This window comes from Aotus nancymaae, unplaced genomic scaffold (genome assembly GCF_030222135.1).
Source record: "Aotus nancymaae isolate 86718 unplaced genomic scaffold, 86718_ANA_hifiasm-v0.15.2.pri h1tg000029l, whole genome shotgun sequence".
Lineage (NCBI taxonomy): Eukaryota > Metazoa > Chordata > Mammalia > Primates > Aotidae > Aotus > Aotus nancymaae.
The window spans coordinates 87992307-88012530 of NW_026988442.1; the positions used below are offsets into that span (position 1 = coordinate 87992307).

General features: G+C 37.0%; 1 protein-coding gene across 3 annotated transcripts in view; it reads right to left on the reverse strand.

Annotated features, from left to right (window-relative positions):
* The window catches only part of LOC105728179 (UPF0764 protein C16orf89-like), a 91297-nt gene that overhangs the window by 23736 nt on the left and 47337 nt on the right, over positions 1-20224 (reverse strand). The window contains exons 4-5 of one of the 3 annotated variants that reach the window (XM_064382219.1): positions 14636-14742; positions 5184-5813 (exon numbers count right to left, since the gene is read on the reverse strand). In XM_064382219.1, coding sequence (XP_064238289.1) covers positions 5785-5813; positions 14636-14742 — 136 coding nt within the window. In that variant the 3' untranslated portion in view covers positions 5184-5784. Of the gene's footprint in view, positions 1-5183; positions 5814-14506; positions 14743-20224 lie in introns of those variants that run through there. The other 2 variants (XM_064382218.1, XM_064382220.1) reach the window with 2 other exon arrangements.

Consider the following 20224-nt stretch of genomic DNA (forward strand, 5'->3'; position numbering starts at 1 on the left):
CCCCACACTGGCCCAAATTGTAAGGGAATGAAATGTGGCTATGAAACTGTGATTGATGCTATGATGGATGAAATCATTAGTCAGGCTGCCCTGTAATTAGCCATGGGAGCTCCAGTCCAAGGTGTTATAATTGCCTAACTGAAGGCTACAGGCTTGTTTCACATGACATACCTTCAAGCTAAAGTGGAATCCATTACTTTCCCAGCTTTCTTCTTTAGCACAGGAGGGAATGTTTGGGAAAGTGGCACTGATTGCATTGCTTGGTTTGAGACTACCTACAGCTAAGACTGTTAATGCATTTCCTTTGCCATGACGTAGCCATACTTGTTTCTGGGCAGGTACACACACAGTAAGGGTTAGAATCTTTATAATTTACACACAGTTGGAGGATAGTGGAGTGATACATAGTTTTATCCAGTCCAATGTGTGCCATTATTGAGGGACTCCACTGGGAGTAAATCTATCCCTCCTAGCCAAGCAGTCATGTTATAGGCTGGGAAGGAGGTGTCTGCCCAGGTGACAGGGTGAAAGAAAGGCAGGTCTAAGATATGAGCCTAATAGAGAATAGTAGGTATAGGTTGCAGACAAAGCAAGAGAATAAAAAGGATTAATACCCAATGGGAATTGCAATGTACAACAGAAAACATAGAAAGAAACAAATTATCTGGAGTAAATGGTGTCTGTGTCCAAAGTAGGATTCATTCAGCCTCCTGAGTTGTCCATTTTAGCATAACCCAGGTAATGTCCAGGGCATATGTGGTACAAGGAAGCTGCATTATCTGGGGTTGTGGATTCTGCAGAATCTTTCCTAGGCTGGTTCAAGTTTTTTCTTCTCATCCTTTGGTGAGGACATCATCTCCAGGCTGGTGCTGGTGTACTGGAAGTTCTAGAGGTGGTGTCTGTGCTAGGAGACCTTTTATAAACTTTGTTAAAGAGCATGTTGGTGCTTGAAGAAAAACCTGTGGTGCTTTATTTTGAAGCCTAATTTACAGAGAAATTGAACGATACTTCTTTAACTTTATGCATATGTTTACACACAGTATTTATTTTATAATTAACATTTTATAACTTGCTTAGACCTTCAAAACAAGATCATACAACATTTCTTGCATAAATTCCTTCCTATAACATTTTTCATGACTTTCACAATCTTCAACAAGCCTTAACTTTCTTTTTCTCCTTATCTTTTTTCTTTACCTCTCCTTCTCTCTTTGCCTTCCTGCCTCTTTCTTTCTCTCCCTCTTCTCCCCTCTTCTTTTTATACTATCTCTTTCCTTAGTCTCAATTCTTGTGTCTATCCCTGATCTCTGTCTCTTCTTGTCTCTCTCTTACTCATTCTTTCCTTCTATTTCTCTCTCCAATCTTTCTGTTTCTGTCTTGAGAGGTTTTAGCAAAGTGCTTTTCTGCAGCTGATTAAAACTTGTCCTCTAAATTGAGAAAATTGAGGATAAATATGGCTTTTGCTAATAGTATTGCAGGAACTTTACTCACACTCTCCCTTTTTTGTTTTCTAAGTATATTGTAAATATATACCCAAGACATATCCAGGAGAGTTCATTTGTACTTTTTCAGATGCTATGAGTAAACCTCTTACTGTGTATTCTTTATGACAGATTTATACAGATTTTTAAAGTACTGGCTCTGCTGGGGCTGCCAGTAAAATATCATCCATAAAATCAATAATCTTGTGATTGGGAAATTATTGTCTACTGGGGAGTAAAGCCTGATCTACACAATACTGACACATAGTAGGACTGTTCAGCATTCCTTGAGGCAGCACTTTATAATGAAATCGACAAGCTGGTCCTTCATTATTAATAGCTGGTAATGTAAACACAAATTTTCCACTGGTTCTTAGCAGAACTGTAATAGTATAAAAACAATCTTTTAAGTCAATAATGATGATAGGCCAATCTTGAGAAGTCCCACAGTAGAGGGAGGAAGCCCCAGTTGCAGAGATACCATAGGTTGCAATTTAGCATTAATAGCACATAAGTCACGCAAAAGTCTCCATTTCCTAGACTTTTTGGGAATGATAAAAATTGCTGAATTCCAAGAGCTATTAGATAATTTGACATGCCCAGCCTTTAATTACTCTTTAATTCGTAAGCCCCTTGTAATTTCTCTCCCTTCAGAGGTTACTGTTTTACTTTAGTAGGATTTTGAGAGTGCTATATCAGGGGTAGGGTTGAAATACCAACAGAGGCCACTATCAGAAAAGATCTTACAAATTCTTATATTTTATTTAAATCTTAGCAGAGAACTATAATCTGATATGTTGCTTCTATACAAGGAACATATGAAATTTTGCCATGGGTCACTTGCAGAGCCAGAGAGCAGCTGGGTGGGTTCCAAAATATCAGCTGCTTTTTGCTTCTGCCACTCTTCTCCCCCCACCGCCCCCATGCCCTGCCACCAGGCAGCTGCTGCTGGCTGGGCGGACCTTCCCACACAGACCTTTTGCCCCTCCCTAGCAGGCTAGCTCCAGCACTCTGGGCCCGGCTCCCTGTTGCCTTCACTACTGTGCAAGTCAAGTTCCCAGAAGCATTTGCTGGCTCTGGGTTTGCAAGCTTTCTTGCTGCCAAGCTTTTCCTTCCACCCACCGATCATTTGGCCATGTGGCTTCAGGCTCTAATGTTTTTCTTTATCTTTTTATGTACCTGACTGCCTGTTGGGCTTGCACTACTGGACAGGCTAAGAGATCCCCTTCTACTGCTACTTGCTTAAGATAAGGTCCCATAGCTGGTGTATGCTTCTTGTCTTTTTTTTTCCTACTTATTGGAGGAGGGGGTTCAGGCAAAACCTCTGTTTCCTCTTTGTTATTTTGGCCCAGTGATAGCAGGACTGAAGGAAAAGGAGGCAATAAGGCAGGTGATGTTTCCTCCTCTTTCCCCTTTCTAGGCTCTTCTGTGTATAATGGGACTAAATCCATCCTTACGAAGTCCATAGTGTTAAAGATGATGCTGGGAACCATTGCCCTTGTGCATGGGTTTTTGCTTGAGGGTTCATCCCACTTGTTCCCAGAGTCCTATGTCTAGTGTGCCTTCTGGGAACCATGAATTATATGAAGCTACAATTTGCGTTAAATTTTTTAATTGAGCCTGTAAAATTGAGGCTCCACTAGCCTTAAGCAGCTGTTTCAATATTTTTATATACTGTTTCTGTTGAGCTGATAACTGTTGTCCCATGAAGAAACCTCAGGCTGAACAATTGCCCCCCAAACTTGGTAATTCCAAGCAGGTACCAATGACTTACTGACTCACTGTTTTACTGACTTGATTCTGGGGTCCTTTGTTTTTGGGGTTCTGTCATGCTCCCTTCACATTGGAGTCACACTGGGGTCCCCACCTGTGGGGATCTGTCCTACAGACCCTGACTCAATGACAGATGAATAAATTCACTCAAACACAGAATCAATGGAAGAGTGGACTGTGGTGTCCAGGCTACCCACCCAAAGGAGTTAACAGCAGCTGGCCCTGACTCCCTGGCCTTCCCAGCCTTTATTTAGCACACATTAAATGACAAAAGCTTTGAGTTAACACCACTAGAGGATAAAGATTAAAGGCCAGGTTTCGAGGTCTAAAGCAAATACCATTTATGAGTAATAAACTTCTGCCAACCCCCAAGTAGGAGGCAGTTAAGCACCTGCAGTAGAACAAAGGTTAGACTTGAGACCATATGAGTAAACAAGTTAGTTAGATAAACTCCCTACATTCCTTAGTTTCTACTCTAATTTATTTAACTAAGACAAGGCTGCCTTCAGCCAAGTAGTATAATAAAAATCCTCAGGATTTCCAAAAGTGTTTGTGCATATTCTCTATAACTAAAATTTCTCCCACTAGCCTGATTGAACTCCTTCATTGGGTTTACATGGACATAAAGATGGCAATAATAGACCATAGAGAATACTAGAAAGGGGAGGAAAAAAGATGGGGTAGGGGCTAAAAAACTATCTATTGAGTACTACGCTCACTACCTGGGTGATGGGATCATATATGTACCCCAAACTTCAGTGTAATTCAATACACTGTGTGACACACCTATGTATGTACACCTGAATCTAAAATAAAAGTTAAAATTACAAAATAAAAATAAAAATGGGCAAATGATTACAATTCAAAAAAGTAAAAATGATTTCTCATAAACATATAACAGAATGCTTACTCTCACAACTAGAAAATGGAATGGGAACACATTTTTTCTTTTTTAATTTATAAATTTGGCCAAAACTCAAGACTGCATTAACAGATGCCCTCAATACATTTTTCAGAAGCAATGTTATTCCAGTAACAATGAGCACACCTAAATATCAGATACTGGTTTCTAAATGCCGTTCTTTGTTTCAAAGAACCATGGTTTTTTTTTTCACAAATGGCTTGAAACTGGACCAGTTTCTTCTTTTCCTGACATAGAGCCCATCATCTTGTGCCCAGCAATTTCCGGATTATCCTTTATGTCTCCTTATAGCTGATCCTCAGTCATCACATGGATTTTCACAGTTCCAAACCCTTGGGACCCTGGTGATTACAAAAATTAAGCAAGCAAAGTACAGGATGAGCCTCAAACATCTTGTGACAGAAAGTAGGATTACACTAATTTGATAATAGGCCTTGTAGAAAAGAACACGAGAGTCATTTGGGATTCTTAGTGGTCATATCTGATCCATTTCAATCATTAAAATAAGTAATGTTGTAAATGGATTATAAATCTTAGAATCAAATAAGAGTACATAAGTTTGTATTGATATAAATAAATACATACACTAACAAAAAAAGCAAATGGTTCTCTCTTAGAGTATAATGCAAACTAATAAATGTAGAAGTAGTAATGGAATTAGAAAATCGCTATTTGTAAATCTCCATAGTAATAACTATTTAAGGCAAGAATTACCAATGGCTATTAAACTAGTAGATAAATAATTTATGAGAAGCAGGATGTTTATACAGTTAAATCATCTTTCCACAATATACTTATTAATTTCAAAGAGGAAACAGTACGTATACAGTAATCTGGCAGACCCAATTTTAATCCAAGTGATCAAAGATAACCTCAACCAAAGTGACCGAAGATAACAGGACATTTAATACATGCCTATTTCAAATGTGAAAATACCAAAACAAAGTAGAATCTTGAGATACATTTCAGGCTTAGTGAATCAAAATTCCTGTAATTAGGGCAAAGAAACTGCATTTTTGACAAATTTACTGATTTATTCAAATAAACAATAAAATGTAGACATTGTTACTTCAAAAGCCAAAAACTAAAACTTGGATGAAAATAAGAAACAAAACCTTACTAGGTGTCTAATCTAGTTGCTTCCATGTTTCGGTAACCACATCAAAATATTTTTTAGACAAAATTGTAATTTATACATTTACTTACTTGCCTTTCAATTTAATGTCAACTACCTTTAGTTCATCAAATTTGGAAGAAGAAGACATACCCATAATCAGATCTTTTCTGTAGGGCTGAATCTTTGAAATTTAATAGGCCAAAGGTCTTTTCTTCTATCACTTAGGTCTAGAAAAATCTTTTCTAACCCGTTATAGCATTAACTTTTTTACTTTTTCTATATTCATTTTCATTTTTGCTTCCTAGTTAGTTGATTTTTGCCCTTTTGTCATCTATTTTTAACCCTACAAGTAGCCCACATACTCTCAACATTCGTTTTCTAACTTAATTCCTAGAGCCATAGGCTGAGGAAATTCTTGGTCTGTCTTCCAGATGGTTGCAAGTGCCCAAGATGGAAGAAACTCTGATGTCTTCAGCATTTGGCTTACAGGGTCATCCTGGGCATGAGTATCCAGCCAAAACTAGGTAAGAGGAAGGAGAATGTGATTGCTTGGACCTCATAGGCAAAAGTTGGAGTGTAGCCACACGGCACATCCACACTTTCTATTTGTCAGAACTCAATCATGTTCTAACCCAACTCCCAGGTAATCTGTGAAACAAAGTGAAGCTGTTTGTCTAGTAGGGAAAAAACCTATTTTGATAATCATCTAATCGATTTGTACTTTATACACAAAGTAAATAAGACTTTATTATTTCCTTTCATCATGTATGTGTTCTCATATAACTAACATTTTCTTGAACAACATGCACGCACTAAAAAATATTCCAACAGTCACTTTTTATTGTGGTAAAATACACATAACAAAAGTGATTATTTTAACCATTTTCAAACGTACATTTGAGTGGCATTAAGTAAAACCACATTGCTATGCAACCATCTCCATTATCCAACTCCAGTTTCCAAACTGAAACTTTGTACCTCTTAATGGATAACTTGTCACTCTCCACTCGCTCCAGTTCCTAGAAACCTTCATTCTATTTTGTTTCTATGAATTTAACAAGATACTTTATATAAGTGGAATCAAATAGTATTTTTTCCTTTGCTTCTGGCTTTCATTTAGCATATTTTCTGCAAGGTTCGTCCGTGTTGTAGCTTATGTCCTTTATTTAGGGATGAATAATATGACATTGTATATATATACATATGCAATGTGTTTATAAACACATACACAAAAGCACACACACATACATAGTACATTTTGCTTAGCTAGTCATCAATCAATGGACATTTGGATTGTTTCCACTTTTTGGCTATTGCGAATAATACTGCTATGAAAATTTGTGTACAAATTTTCAAAACAATCCAAGTCTGTTCAAGTCCCTTCTTTCAACTATTTTGGGTGCATATTCAGGGATGAAATTGCTGTATTATATGAAATTATATGTTTAATATTCTGAGAAAAAAATTGTGTTTTCCACAGTGGCTGTACCTTTTTACATTCCCACCAGCAATGTATGAGGATTCCAACTTTACATTCTCACCAATGATTGTTCTATCTCTTTGTTGGTAGTAGTCATCTTCATATGTGCAGTGCTAACTTAACTGTGGTTTTTATTGTATTTTACAAGTGATTACTCTTGTTGAGTTTCTTTTCATATGCTTATTGGACATTTGTAAATTGTCTTTGGAGAAATGTCTGTTTAAATCCATTGCCTATTTTTTTCTGTCGGGTTGTTTGAATTTTGTCATTAAGTTGTAGAAGTTATTTTTACCTTCTGGATATTAATTCCTAATAAAACATATGATTTACAAATATGTTTTACCATTCAATGAGCTTCTCTTTCAGTCTTCTCACAGTATACCTTGACACATATATATTTTTAAAATTTTGATGTATCAAATTTATCTATTTTTAGCTTTGTTGCCTATGCTTTTAGTCTCTGATATGGTTGGACTTTGTTTCCCCAACCAAATCTCATATCTGTTCCCACTTACGCACCACCTTAGAGTTGCCTGATGCCTTCTCTCCTGTACTGATAAATCTCAAGACTCTGGATCACCATGTATCATTGGTTCTCAGTGCATCTGCTAGCTCCAGAGTGTACTGTTCAACTTCCAGGCTTCTGTGACTTCCACTGAACTGAATTCTTTATTTAAAAAATCAAATTTTATCTTGTATTTTGCATTTTTAGCTACTTTTTTTTTTCTTTTTTCAAGCTACCTGTTTCGTTAAGAGAAAGGAAATGGTAAACAATCACTAAATTTTTAGCCTCCTTATGTGAGTATGTAAGTGTGTGGGAAAATATAAGAGACACTAAACCAAGTGAATCCAGAGAAAGTTTTGAAACCAATAGAGGGGAAAATATATAGGAGAAAATTTTAATTTTTTTCAATCTAACAGATAACAGAAAAGAAATAAAAAGAAACTCCTGGCAAATAGGAAAAAGCAAATGGTATTTTTTCATCAAACCTACTATATCAGTACTCTAATTCAGAAGGTTTAAAGTAATCTATTAAACGATGTTTCAAAAATGGATTACATATTTTTCAAATTCACCTTCATTCTTTTTATAAGACATGAGTATTGACCCTATGTTTTACAATGTCTAAAACTGTATAGTAAGTACCCTTCTCTACCTTAGCATGTATCAACTCTCATTGAAAGTTTGCCATATCACCATTATGCATAGTATTTATGTGTAAACTTTATTAGGTTAGAAAAATTATTTTTAAAGAGATTGTCTCTACCATTCTTACCAGCCTGTTCTCTGGGTTAAATTTGTTTCTTACTATTTTTTTTTCATACTCATTCTTTTAGTTAAAAAGTCTATAAGTTCAACTTACTGCTTTGCTTCTAAAGTTTTTATTTTGGCCTCACAATTAAATGATTGTTTGCCTTGATGTATAATTCTAGATTGACAGTTATCTTCCCTAAGCACATTCATTCTATTATTCCGTTTTCATCTGGTGTTCATTATTGGTGATACAACATCTGCTTGTCTTCATAATAAGACACTCTAATTCCCATTTGCTAGTAAATTTTTTTTTTTGCTTTAGAACCTTAAATTTTTATGTTCTTCATTTTTATTACTATATATTTACTGTAGATTTATTTGAATTTATCCTTTTTTAATATTTAATGTCTTTTGAATCTGAAAACCATGATTCTTATAAATTATAGAGAATCCTCATTAGAAAACTTTTTGGAATGTTGTTTCTTTCATTTCCTCATTATCTACTTTGGGAATTCTTATGAAGCAAATACCAAAACCTCTTTATCTATCTTTCAAGTTTTAAAATTTCTCTTACATTTTTCTCATCCTTTTAGCTTTCTGTATAGTGGTCTGCAGTATATTTTAAAACAGTATTCATATACTGTAGATTTTATGCTTTTGAAAAGTTCAGTTTCAATGTTTATGTTTTCCTACTTCAGATTTTTATTTGAATGTTTTTTTTCTTTATTCTGGTTACTTTCCATTCAGCAAAAAAGGATATTTTCTCACTACCTTTTCTGATAAATATGTTTTACCCATCTCTCATTTCTTTTTTATTTTTTGCCTCATTTCTTTTTCTAGCACATATTACTACATGAAATGTTTGTTCTTAATGTCTTTCTTTCCCTGCACCTCTCCCTCTCTCTTTCTTTTACTTCCCTTCACTCTTGATTTTCTCCCTCACTACAAGTCAGTAGTGACTTCTGTGTTTTGTTCATGTTTCTTTCTAGCACCTATAATAGGGCCTGGTACATAGTCATGTTCAATAAATACTTGATAAATAAATGATTCTCTTTAATTTTCCTTCTCTTGATGCAAATCTGTTTTTGTTTATAAATTTGTTTGGTAAAATATTGTTAATTTCTTTAACTTTTGAGAGTTTTTAAATGTGCAATTATTCCTTTCTGATTCTTTTGGTAGCTAAACTAATTTCCTGAGTGTTTGCATTGGTTTGCTCTTTTACTTCGCCTAACTTAATCTAGGGGATTTGGGATTTCAGTCTTCACGTTCCCTTTGAGGACAGTCATTGTTTTCTCCCGTTTTCTCTTTGTGGTCTGCTCTCCTCATGTGTATTGCTTTAATGATTACATTTACCCAGACACGTTCCAAAATCAGGTTTCCACGTGGCACAGAGTGGACAGAGTAGGCCTTTGTCCTCAGTGCTATCAGAGCTTACTCACTGATCTTGGGGGTGCTTTGGCAAGGTCCCGAATACCAGCCTGTCTCTGGTTACTTCCTCTGCAACCATCCTAGTTGTTTAGGTTGACATAAAGCAAAACTCTGACAGTGGTCACTATTTTCTTGACCACTTTTACATAGGTGAGAAGTCTATTCTAATCTCTCTTTAGGCTTAGTTGTATTCTCCTATATTCATGGAAAGACTTTTTTCCCCCCTCTATTGTGCTAAGGAGATAAACTCTCAGTCACCTCTACCTATTTTGGGATCAGAAACTCAGAATTGTCAGTTTGTATCTTCAGCACACTTACCGATATGCATTTGATTTTACTTTTCTTAATTTTTAATATATATATACACACATATATATGTTGCACTTTAGGTTCTGGGGTACACGTGCAGATCATGCAGGATTGTTGCATAGGTACATACATGGCAACGTGGTTTGCTGTCTCCATCTGCCTGTCAGCTATATCTGGCATTTCTCCCCATGCAATCCCTCCCCAACTTCCCTACCCCACGCTGTCCCTGACCTAGTCCCCACCAACAGACCCCAGTGTGTGATGCTCCCCTCCCTGTGTCCATGTGCTCTCATTGTTCAACACCCACCGAAAAGTGAGAACATGCAGTGTTTGATTTTCTGTTCTTGTGTTAGTTTGCTGAGAATGATGGTTTCCAGATTCATCTATGTCCCTATAAAGGACATGAACTCATCATTTTTTATGGCTGCGTAGTATTCCATGGTGTTTCTGTGTCACATTTTCCTTGTCCAGTCTATCATCGATGGGCATTTGGGTTGGTTCCAGGTCTTTGCTACTGTAAACAATGGCGCAATGAACATATATGTGCATGTGTCTTTATAACAGAATGATTTATAATCCTTTGGGTATATACCCAGTGATGGGATTGCTGGATCAAATGGAATTTCTGTTTCTAGGTCCTTGAGGAATTGCTATACTGTCTTCCACAAGAAAAAAACAAACAACCCCATTCAAAAGTGGGCAACAGATATGAACACACGCTTTTCAAAAGAAGACGTATATGAGGCCAACAAACATACGAAAAACTGCTCATCATCACTGGTCATTAGAGAAATGCAAATCAAAACCACATTGAGATACCATCTCACGCCAGTTAGAATGGTGATCATCAAAAAATCTGGAGAAAACAGATGCTGGAGACGATGTGGAGAAACAGAAACACTTTTACACTGTTGGTGGGAGTGTAAATTAGTTCAACCGATACACATTTTAAAAGTAGCTAAGTCTTACAATTTAAAAAAAAGTTTATCAAAGTTGTGTTTAGGACAGAAGAGGTGGGAGAAATTTAACACAAGAACTTGAGTAAATTTTTTAAACGTTAAGTATAATACAAATATAGAAGTGTGCATAAAATAAGTACACAAATTATCGAGTTGTTATAATATAAACACCACATTAAAGATAATCCGAATCAAGAGATTTGCCAGTACCCAAAGTTCCTCTCATGCTCCTTTTGTTTTTGTAACTACAGTTTGCTTTTATTGCTGTGAAACAGTCCATTCTACCAGAGATGAGCGAACGATGGCCTCAGAGTCAAGTTTAGCTCACCACATGTTTTTGTAAATAGTCTTGTTAGGACAGAGACATAATTTTTTATTTAAAAATTGTTAATAGCTGCCTTTTTTTTTTTTTTTTTGCTTAAATGACAGAGTTGAGTACTTGAGACAGAGAACGTATGGCTCAGATAGCCAAGAGTATTTATTATCTAGTCCTTTCAGAAAAAAAAATTGTCAATTTCTTCCTTATATGATTATACTGTAATTATTTTATCCATTCTAATGTTGTTAAATATGCAGATTATTATGAACTTCTGGTACTTCAGGAAATGCTACTAAAAGCATTCATTTTCCCTTCTCTTGGATCACATAACTGTGTCTCTGTAGGGGTATATTTAGGAAAGAAATGATTGGGTTTTTGGTACACTTACCGTCAGTGTTATCAGACAATGCAAACAGTTTTCCAAAGTGATTATAATATTTTGCACTTCCATTCTGAGTGTGTTGGAGTGACCTTTATTCTACACCCTTGGTAACACTTGATATTATTGAACCTTTTGAGTTTAGCTATTTTGATGAGTGTGTAGTTTTAATTTTATTTCCTGATGGCTAATGAGATTGGTTGTCTTTTTAGATGTTTATTGGCCATTGGTACATTCTCTTTTGTAAGTCTATATTCAAATTGTGTGTTCACTTTTCATCTAGGTTTTCCTTTTATTTCTACATTTTGGAAGTACAAATTATTTGGTAGTGTGTCAGATTTTCCCCTACTGCTGTGTAATGTCACATTTGTAAACCAACAAATACAAGTTAATGGGCCCATTTCTAGGGCTCTGTAGTTTGTCTCAATACTATGCTGTTTTAAGTCTTGATACCCAGAGAAGCAAGTCCTCCTAACTTGTTCTTCAAGAGTATCTTGGATGTTCTTGAACCTTTATCTTTCCATATTAATTTTATAATCAGCTTTTCAGTTTACACACATACACACACACAGCCTGTTATGATTTTAATGTGGATTATCTTTATAGATCAGTTTGAAAGTTTTCAAAAAATATTTTTGCTGTAGCTTCTCGGAAACTCTGAAAAAGTTTTTGATTTTACATTAATTTGCATATTTGTTTGAACTTTCTCTGTCCTTGACCTTTTATTCCACCTTTTCGTGTTTCTTTAGAATTGCTTGAAATCATGTTTGGAGGGAAGCAAGGTATATAAACAGTTTACAGTTGGAGCAGCAGCAGGAGGGTGTGGTGTAACTCAGTACCACCAATGTCTATCTGATTAGGACTATAGTGTTAAAATCTGTATTGCTTTAAAAATACAGATGTAATTTTTAGATCCAAAGCATGGAGATTTGACTGAGTTATCAATATTTTAAAAATCTTAGCAGGTGTTCCTAATATATAAGTCTAGGCTGAGCATTGCTGAGTTAGGATGTGGTATAGAGAGCAGGGCCTCTTTAAATGCTGATAGCAGCATCCTCTCTAGCCTTGAATGATACACTAAGACTTGTGGTTTGGATTCAAAGTTACTTAATTTCCAAATAAGTGAATTATGAGCATATATGCCTAAATCTTTGTGTACCATTATAAAATTCTGCCACCCTATGGAGATGGATTGATTTGAACATGGCAGTTGGGACTTGTCTTTTCTTACTTTTTTGTACATGAATAGGGTCCTCAGAAATAAATCTGGTACTTGGTGAACAATTTCATGGTTATATTTCTGTTCTCACTGAACAAACACAGAAGAAATATGCCAGAAGAAATTAATGAAGTGAAAAAAATGATATATTTGGTAACCCCATAAATTTTCAAATATAGATTAAAAACCTGTTTTCTTCCATCTTATCTTCAGACATATCGATATGAGGAAAAAACAATTCAAAGAGGAAGTCTTTAAGGCACTTTCTACATAAAGTAATATTTCCTGGGTTCATGTATCACATAACAGGCATGCCACCTTTTACAATTCAATCCCTTTAAGTGGCTTATGAATTAGGCAGCTATTTCTATTGAAAAATGAAGATATTAAAATCAGAAAACTTAAATAAATAAAAACTTATATTCAGTGAATGAATAGGAGAAGAGTCTGGATTCGAATCTTGGTTTTGACTTTTGTGTGTGGCCACACGTCACATTCTTTCCACCACCCACACAGACAAAGGGACCTTGATGTTGAAGGCGTAAGAGACGGCCATGAATCCATGACCTCAGAGAACCAGTTTACTGCTGCTTGAAACAGATAATAATTATTTCGACTCCTTTCGCTGGCATGTTATGGCTTAATTAACATTTGTAAGACATTATGGATAAAATCACTGCAATTGCTAACAGGCATTTATGTCCCACAATCTCTTTGGGCTTCTTGCCTTTTATCTTCCAGCCTGCTGCAGCAATGGTGCTCGCTGGATTTATGAACACCAGGACTGCCTGTTTGGAGCGCTAAGATATGAAATTGCCTCCACACTGAACAAAGTTTGGCTCTTTGCGGTAGGAGGGTTGTGAATAAAGTCAGCACTGGTGGTACAGAGGAAGAGATGCTGAAACATTATTTTCAGTAATAATCATTTAGTTACCAGGAATGCCAATTTTTTTCTGATTCATTGTTTAATTTGAATAAAATTAACAACTAAAAAATCATACATTTAAAGATAATATTCAAGTAAAATATTTGTATGTAAAGGTTTTCACTTACCCTAATAAAATACTACACCTTGAAGTCTGCATTCTGCTTTACTGTTTTACATTTTAGACAGAACTTAACATTTGAAATGGTCACAAAGAGTGATAGAATGAAAGTCACTCATATTCTGTTTATTCCTCTTTACAGTTAATACATTATCTGGTTTATTTTGACTGCTGTTTAAACTTGAGAATTATGCAGTCCTACAAGTTCTAGAGACATGAACTTCACTCTAATACATTGTCCCCAAGTGAGCTCAAATTATTCTAAGTCCTTACCAACTGACCCTCAAAACAAAGACCTGTAGCTGAGACTGTTTGTCAGGGGCCAACAGTATGGTTGGAAGTTCTTAAATTAATTTGCATGTATAACACAACGTTTATTAGATGGTAGGTAATAAAAAAGGTGCTATTTGACGCAGAGAAATGTAATATCAAAACTCAACAGCAGTTTCAACACTCCCTGGAAGTTAGACCAAAAAAAAGATTTTTCTGAGGAGAAATATTTTTCTTTGACATTGTTTATAATTGGTGAAGCACAGCAATAACAAGTAGGTGAATTTTATGTCAGTGTTTTCTTTTTTAATTATCGATAGATAACATGTGTCCTTACTGCCTGAAGGTGGGGAGGGTCACTTCTCCCTGCAGCCTACCTGGGCTAACAGCACTTTTTCTATAACTGTTTATTACTGGTCTAAGAGACCTTAAAGGAAAACTGTTTTCTTACATAAAACACCTGCAAAGAAACTAAGCAAAGATGCTAAGTGTTTGGCACATGACAGTGGTGAGCACAAGTGGATCCAGGCTTCCCTGGAAAATCAAGAGGATACAGTGTGTTGACCAAAGTATCTGTGAATGGATATAGAGCTAGAGGAGTCTGGTGGGGCCCTGTGTTGCAAAAGAAGGGGAGGTGATCATTCTGAAATGAAAGAGTTAAGTGAAAAGTCTACTTACATATGATGCAGAGACAGGGGGAATAACTGAAAATCCTTCCTCTCCACAGAGGCTCCGGGGCTAAGCCAGCTGAGTATTGTGTCATCAAGGCTGAGATTTGGAGAGTCCTGTGTAAGAAAGCACCGGCATGAACGCCACCAGCACATTCAGTGGGGGAAAGCCAGGTAGATACTGAAGTCAGTGCATTCAGAGGGATGCCAGCAGAAAGACGTGGATTAGTAAAGTGATCATAAGATAAAGTCTTAAGCAGAGCTTGAATTCAAGCTCTGTCATTTATTAGCTGTATCCTTTTGGCCAGTTTACTTAACCTCTCTCACCATTAACATCTTCATTTGCAAACTGGAGTAATGACATCTAGTGTTACTGGGATTGCCGCAAATATAAAAGAATAATATATGCAAACCTCCTGCCATGTTGAAGGTATCTAGAAAATGTTCCCTATCTAGCCATGGCAGCAATACAAATAAACATGCAAAGCCACAGTCAGACCCACAGGAGGAGCCCAGGGCTACCACAGCAGACTTGGGAGAAGCTGGAAGCCAATCCAGAGAGGCCCCTGAATGACTATTCTTGTTGAAAGCCTAGGACCAAAGTCAGGAGAATAGATTTTAACTCTGTCCTTTCCACTGGCTGTCTGTGTGGTAGCTGATTTGCCATTTGTCTTTTCTGGGACTTCTTTAATTTCTTCTATAGCGTGGTGACTGTTACCGGGTCGTTTTGAACTAGACAGGAATATTTTGGTCCAGATAATGTAAGTGATAATTGTCCCCACATTTAAGCTATGATGTTAAAAACATACTACCTCTTTTTTGTCTGTCTGCCTACCTCCATGCCCAATCCTTACCACAGCTGACCTCACACTGTCCTCATTTCCACTGTGCCCCAGAGCCTGGTTGCATGTTTACCTCTCCACCCAGGCAAGGTGCAAAGATCCCATCGAACTGTGTTTCAGGCCCAGGATTTAGTAGAAGGGGAAAGAAAGTGTGCTGAAGTTTCATTCCGTAGGTGGTTGTGTTCTTGAGGTGGGGGAACTGGACCCAGAGGAATCTGGGTGGGCAGCCATCGGGGATAAAGAAAGCTCTGGGACATGGTTAGGATGCTAACTGCAAAACATTATTTCATAACAAAAAAAAATTCACACCTAAGATAATCGTTTGTAGAGTCTCAAAATGGTAGAGTTTTTATTTCCTTGGCTTTCTTTAAAAAGGCAGTTTATTTTCCATCTGTCCATTTAATCATTCATATATTTAAAAAATATTTATTTAGTTTCTATTATGCCCTTGGTGCTGTTTTAGGTGTTGAGGATAAAGCAAGAAATCAACAGTGGATACAACAATAAACAAAAAACAGGGAACTACTTATAGCATCTCATAGGTATTCCAAAAACAATTAAAATACCAGGACAGATAGTTATTGATACTGTGGTAAGGCTGCATATCTCCAAATTTCAGCTTCTCATAGCAACAAACATTGTTTTCTCTTGCACACTGGCTTGTGGTTGGCTGGAGGGAGTGGCCTCAGGCTGCTTTCAGACTGAGCTCTGCTCAACTGTGCTTATTCTTATACTAGCAGCCACCAGAGCTGCCAGTATATGTTCTCCTCATGTAGAATGATAGGAACACAAGGGGGTGATCGAAACTCATATAGCTTCTTAGGCTTCAACAAGAAAGTGCAAAATTCTATCTGGGGCCCACAGTCTTAGCCAAATCAACCCACATGGATAAGCCCAAGATCAGTTGGGTTGGGAGGGGTATACTCAGCCCACAGAGGGTGGCGCTGCAATGTCATATGGCAAAGGCATAGATGCATTATGCTGTTAAGGGAAGGAATAAAGAACTGAAGACAGCAGGGCAATCTACCACACAGGGAAAGGATGATGAGGAGTGTCAGGGTAAGGGGGTGGCATTTTGTATAAGTGGTCAGAGAAAGCCTTCTCCATAGATGGCATATGAGCAGAGACCTCGAGGAGGTGAGCCGGGTAAATATTTGGAAGGAGAGTATCACAGACAGAGAAAAGCGCTAATGCAGGGGTTTGCTTGAAAGGCCAATGGGGCTGAAGCAGTGTCTGAGCTGGAGAGATGGAGGAGGTAAAGTCCAAGGTATATTAGGGGAGGAGTGGTGTGGTGGCGGCTGGAGCAGATAATATAAGGCCTTGTAAAGGATTCAGTCTTTACTCAGAGTAAGGTGGGAAGATACTGGGGACTTTGAGCAGAAGAAAGATGTGAATTGATTTAGATGGTAACAATGTAACAAGGCTGGATTGAGAGTACATCAGAGAGACCAAGGTGGAAGGGAGCAGTCCAGTTACAAGGTTATCGGATCAGTCCCTACATGGACGGATGATAGCTTGGTCTACAGTGGGGAGAAATGATGATGCTCTGGATGCATTTCAAAGGTGGAGATGATAAGACTTCAAGGTGTATCAGATGTAGGGTATGAGAGACAGAAAGAAGTCAAAGGTGATTCTCAAAGATTTGGTTTGAGGCTGGAAAGGTACATTGCCAAAATATATGGTCAGGAATATTATCAGCCATGATATTTAGAAAATCTGATTCTCATTGCTGGGGATAGGAATCTTTCTTACCCCACTCTGCAATGCTGAGAAGTCTTTATGAAAACAACGCAATTGCCAGAATAAAATACTGTTTAGGTTTTTATATGTTCTACTTAAACCAAACCACTGTATTATATCAGCTAGAATTATGTCCACATTAACTTTTGTTGTACTTTGATTTTAAAAGTCATGGCGAAAGGACCCTAGAAATAAATAATTCATGGCAGCTACATTATTAAGTTAATTCTAACCAATAGCATGTCATTAAAATACCAATGTGAAAATAGTTTAATTTTATTTTTTAATTAACTCTTCAGAAGTAATAGCTGACAATTGTCCTTGATCAGGTCAAATGCTGTACTTAAATGCCTGACAGTTTTTAAGTCTTTAATGGAAATCAATGGACCAACTTCCTGAAATGTACTAATTACATTTATCTTTCTAGGCAGTTTTTAATAAGTACCAGGACTTAAAAATAACCTCCAAAACATTCTCTGGCTAAAGTCTGTTTTTTCTTTAATAAATTCACAAGAGGCATTGACTCTTCTGGTATCTTTCCCACAATATCCAAACTTTATTCACCAACTCCTTTCCCCTTTCTCTCTACATCCGTATACGACTCTATCCTTCAAGCATCCGTATAAATTACATTTCCTACATTCAATGACCCTGTCTCCAGCTCACACTGTTCTCATATACGTCAATGTGATATTTTGTATGGAAGTCATTGCTTTTCACATAAGACTGCAAAATGATTTGGAAAAAAAACCTTTGGTAAGCAACAATTCAAGAAAAGAAGTATTACATTTTTGCTTTTCATTTCTCTGTTTGTATCACTTCTTTCTGTTGCTTGGCAGGAGTACTCAAGAGTGGAAACATGAAAGGTTTTAGAATCTGGTGCAACTTCGTTAGGCTCTCCCTGGAATATTCTGAATCCCTAGACCATTGGAGCAGCTGATCCTGGAGTTTGGAGGAAAGATGGGACTGGGAGGCAGGGAGTGGGGGTGAGGTAGCAGCCTGTGTCGTCTTCATTTGATGTGGTCCTGGCTTGTTGTGAAAAGAGTGGGGCTTGAGGCATGAGCTGTTTTGCTGGTGTCCTCGGCATCATTTACTGCATGAAACTTGCAAGAAGCTGAGGTGTGGACAGGGAATGGTTGAGCCCAAACTGGATCTTTCTTGCTAATGGCTGTGCACAGAGAGGATGATAAATACAAATGCGTATACCCAAGAGGCAGTCACTGTCATTGAACTAAGGAAAAGTAGTTAATTATTGCTACAGTCCATGAAGGAGGGATCTGTATCCTCTTTCCAATCCTCTGCCTCACAACAGGGGTGGTAGGAGGAGAAGGTAAGATGTGGAAAAACACACCCCAGCTCCTCTCCATGCCGGGCTGCAGGAGCTGCAAGGTTAGTCATATCTGGAAGTTTTAAATTGAAAATAAAATTAAAGTTAGTAAGTGAACAACAGTGAGCCTTAAGAAGCAACAGCTCTTCCAGTAATCAAAAACGTCTTAACTTTATGAACCCAGGATCAGATTGTGTTAGGGGAACCCACCATCCAGTGATGAAAGATCTGAGTGGTATTTGTCAGGACAAATAAAAACATCTCATGCTTATAGCCCAGTAAATTAAATTTTCTCATTAAATTGGATATCTTCTGAAATGAGTTTCCTTCCTTAGAAAAGAAATGCAATAATAACAACATTACAGGGTTGCTGAAAAGTACTGTCATCCAGTGGCTGGTAATCGTGAGCAGGATATGCTGACTCTTCATACCTAGCAGCCTCAAAGGCCCCTGTGAGCAGTTAAATGGGCTTCTATACCACTCCCAACACTTGTGCTGTGCAGATGTTTAGTGAACAAATGTTTACTTCTCATACTTTGCCTTTTTCTGTGGTATTTCTATAAGCTGTGAACAGGAATTCCTGTAAGTCTGAAGACCCCAAGGGGCCAAGCACTTAGTTTGACATTAAAGGAAAACCACTCTTATCTTTCCCCTTGTGGTCTTTGTTCTACGGTCTCAACACCACATGCTTCCCTCTTACACAGCCAGTGCTCCCAACTTTCTCAATTGGTATTCATCCTCAGGTTTCAGGCCTTAGTGTTCCTTTCCACTTGGCACAGATTTCTAGCATAAAACCATGGTTTTTCTTCAATCACCATACAGGTTATCTGGTAGTCTTACATTGCCTTAGGTAAATACTATTCAGTTCTATCCAGCAAAGTACATCCACCAGTTCTGTTCAGGTTTGTCATAAGTCAATCGGTTATAAGTGATTTTTTTATATCATATGCACCAAATTATCTCCTACACATCATTGAGAATTATTATAGTCTCAATCCTCACACTGAAAAGGTTGCTTGCTACTTCCCATCTGCCGTGATTACGTTAAAAAGCTTTGCATGTAGGTCTGAAACAGGCAAACATAAGGAGCCAACACTCGTTTCTAACATTAGTGGAATGTCATAAATAAATTAAAAGAAGATAATAAAAAAGCTATTATCTTTAGCATTTAAGGTTTCCTCCTCAATATTTGTTCAGCAATGCTATTTATTTCTCAGATTCTGAAATGGCTACCCTCTTATCACTTTAATATAAGTTACTTTTCTCTATTTCTTTCTCTTTTTAAGTAGTTATTCTTCAGGAATCAACATCAGGATGCAAAGATCATTTCATCACCTAATCAGTCATTTACGGATGAAACTCTGAATCAAAATGATTAGACTTAGTGACTCTGAGTATATACTTTGATTATCACTTTTTCAATTAGACCTACTGAAGAGAACAGTATTTCATGCCTGAATTTACTTCACTCTACTTTTTTAGTTAAAAACTTATAAATTAAAAAAGGCATTCAATAGAAATAAAATGTAGTTCTATTGGCACAAGGAGAATTTCCCGTATAAATCGATGGAAAGAAATTGAACCAACACTTACAAACAACATTGTTTTGGTCACTTGGGATTACTTTTACCTACTGGGCTAGCAGGCAGATGATGTTTTGTCTCATATCTGATGTTAGACTAATTCTTGT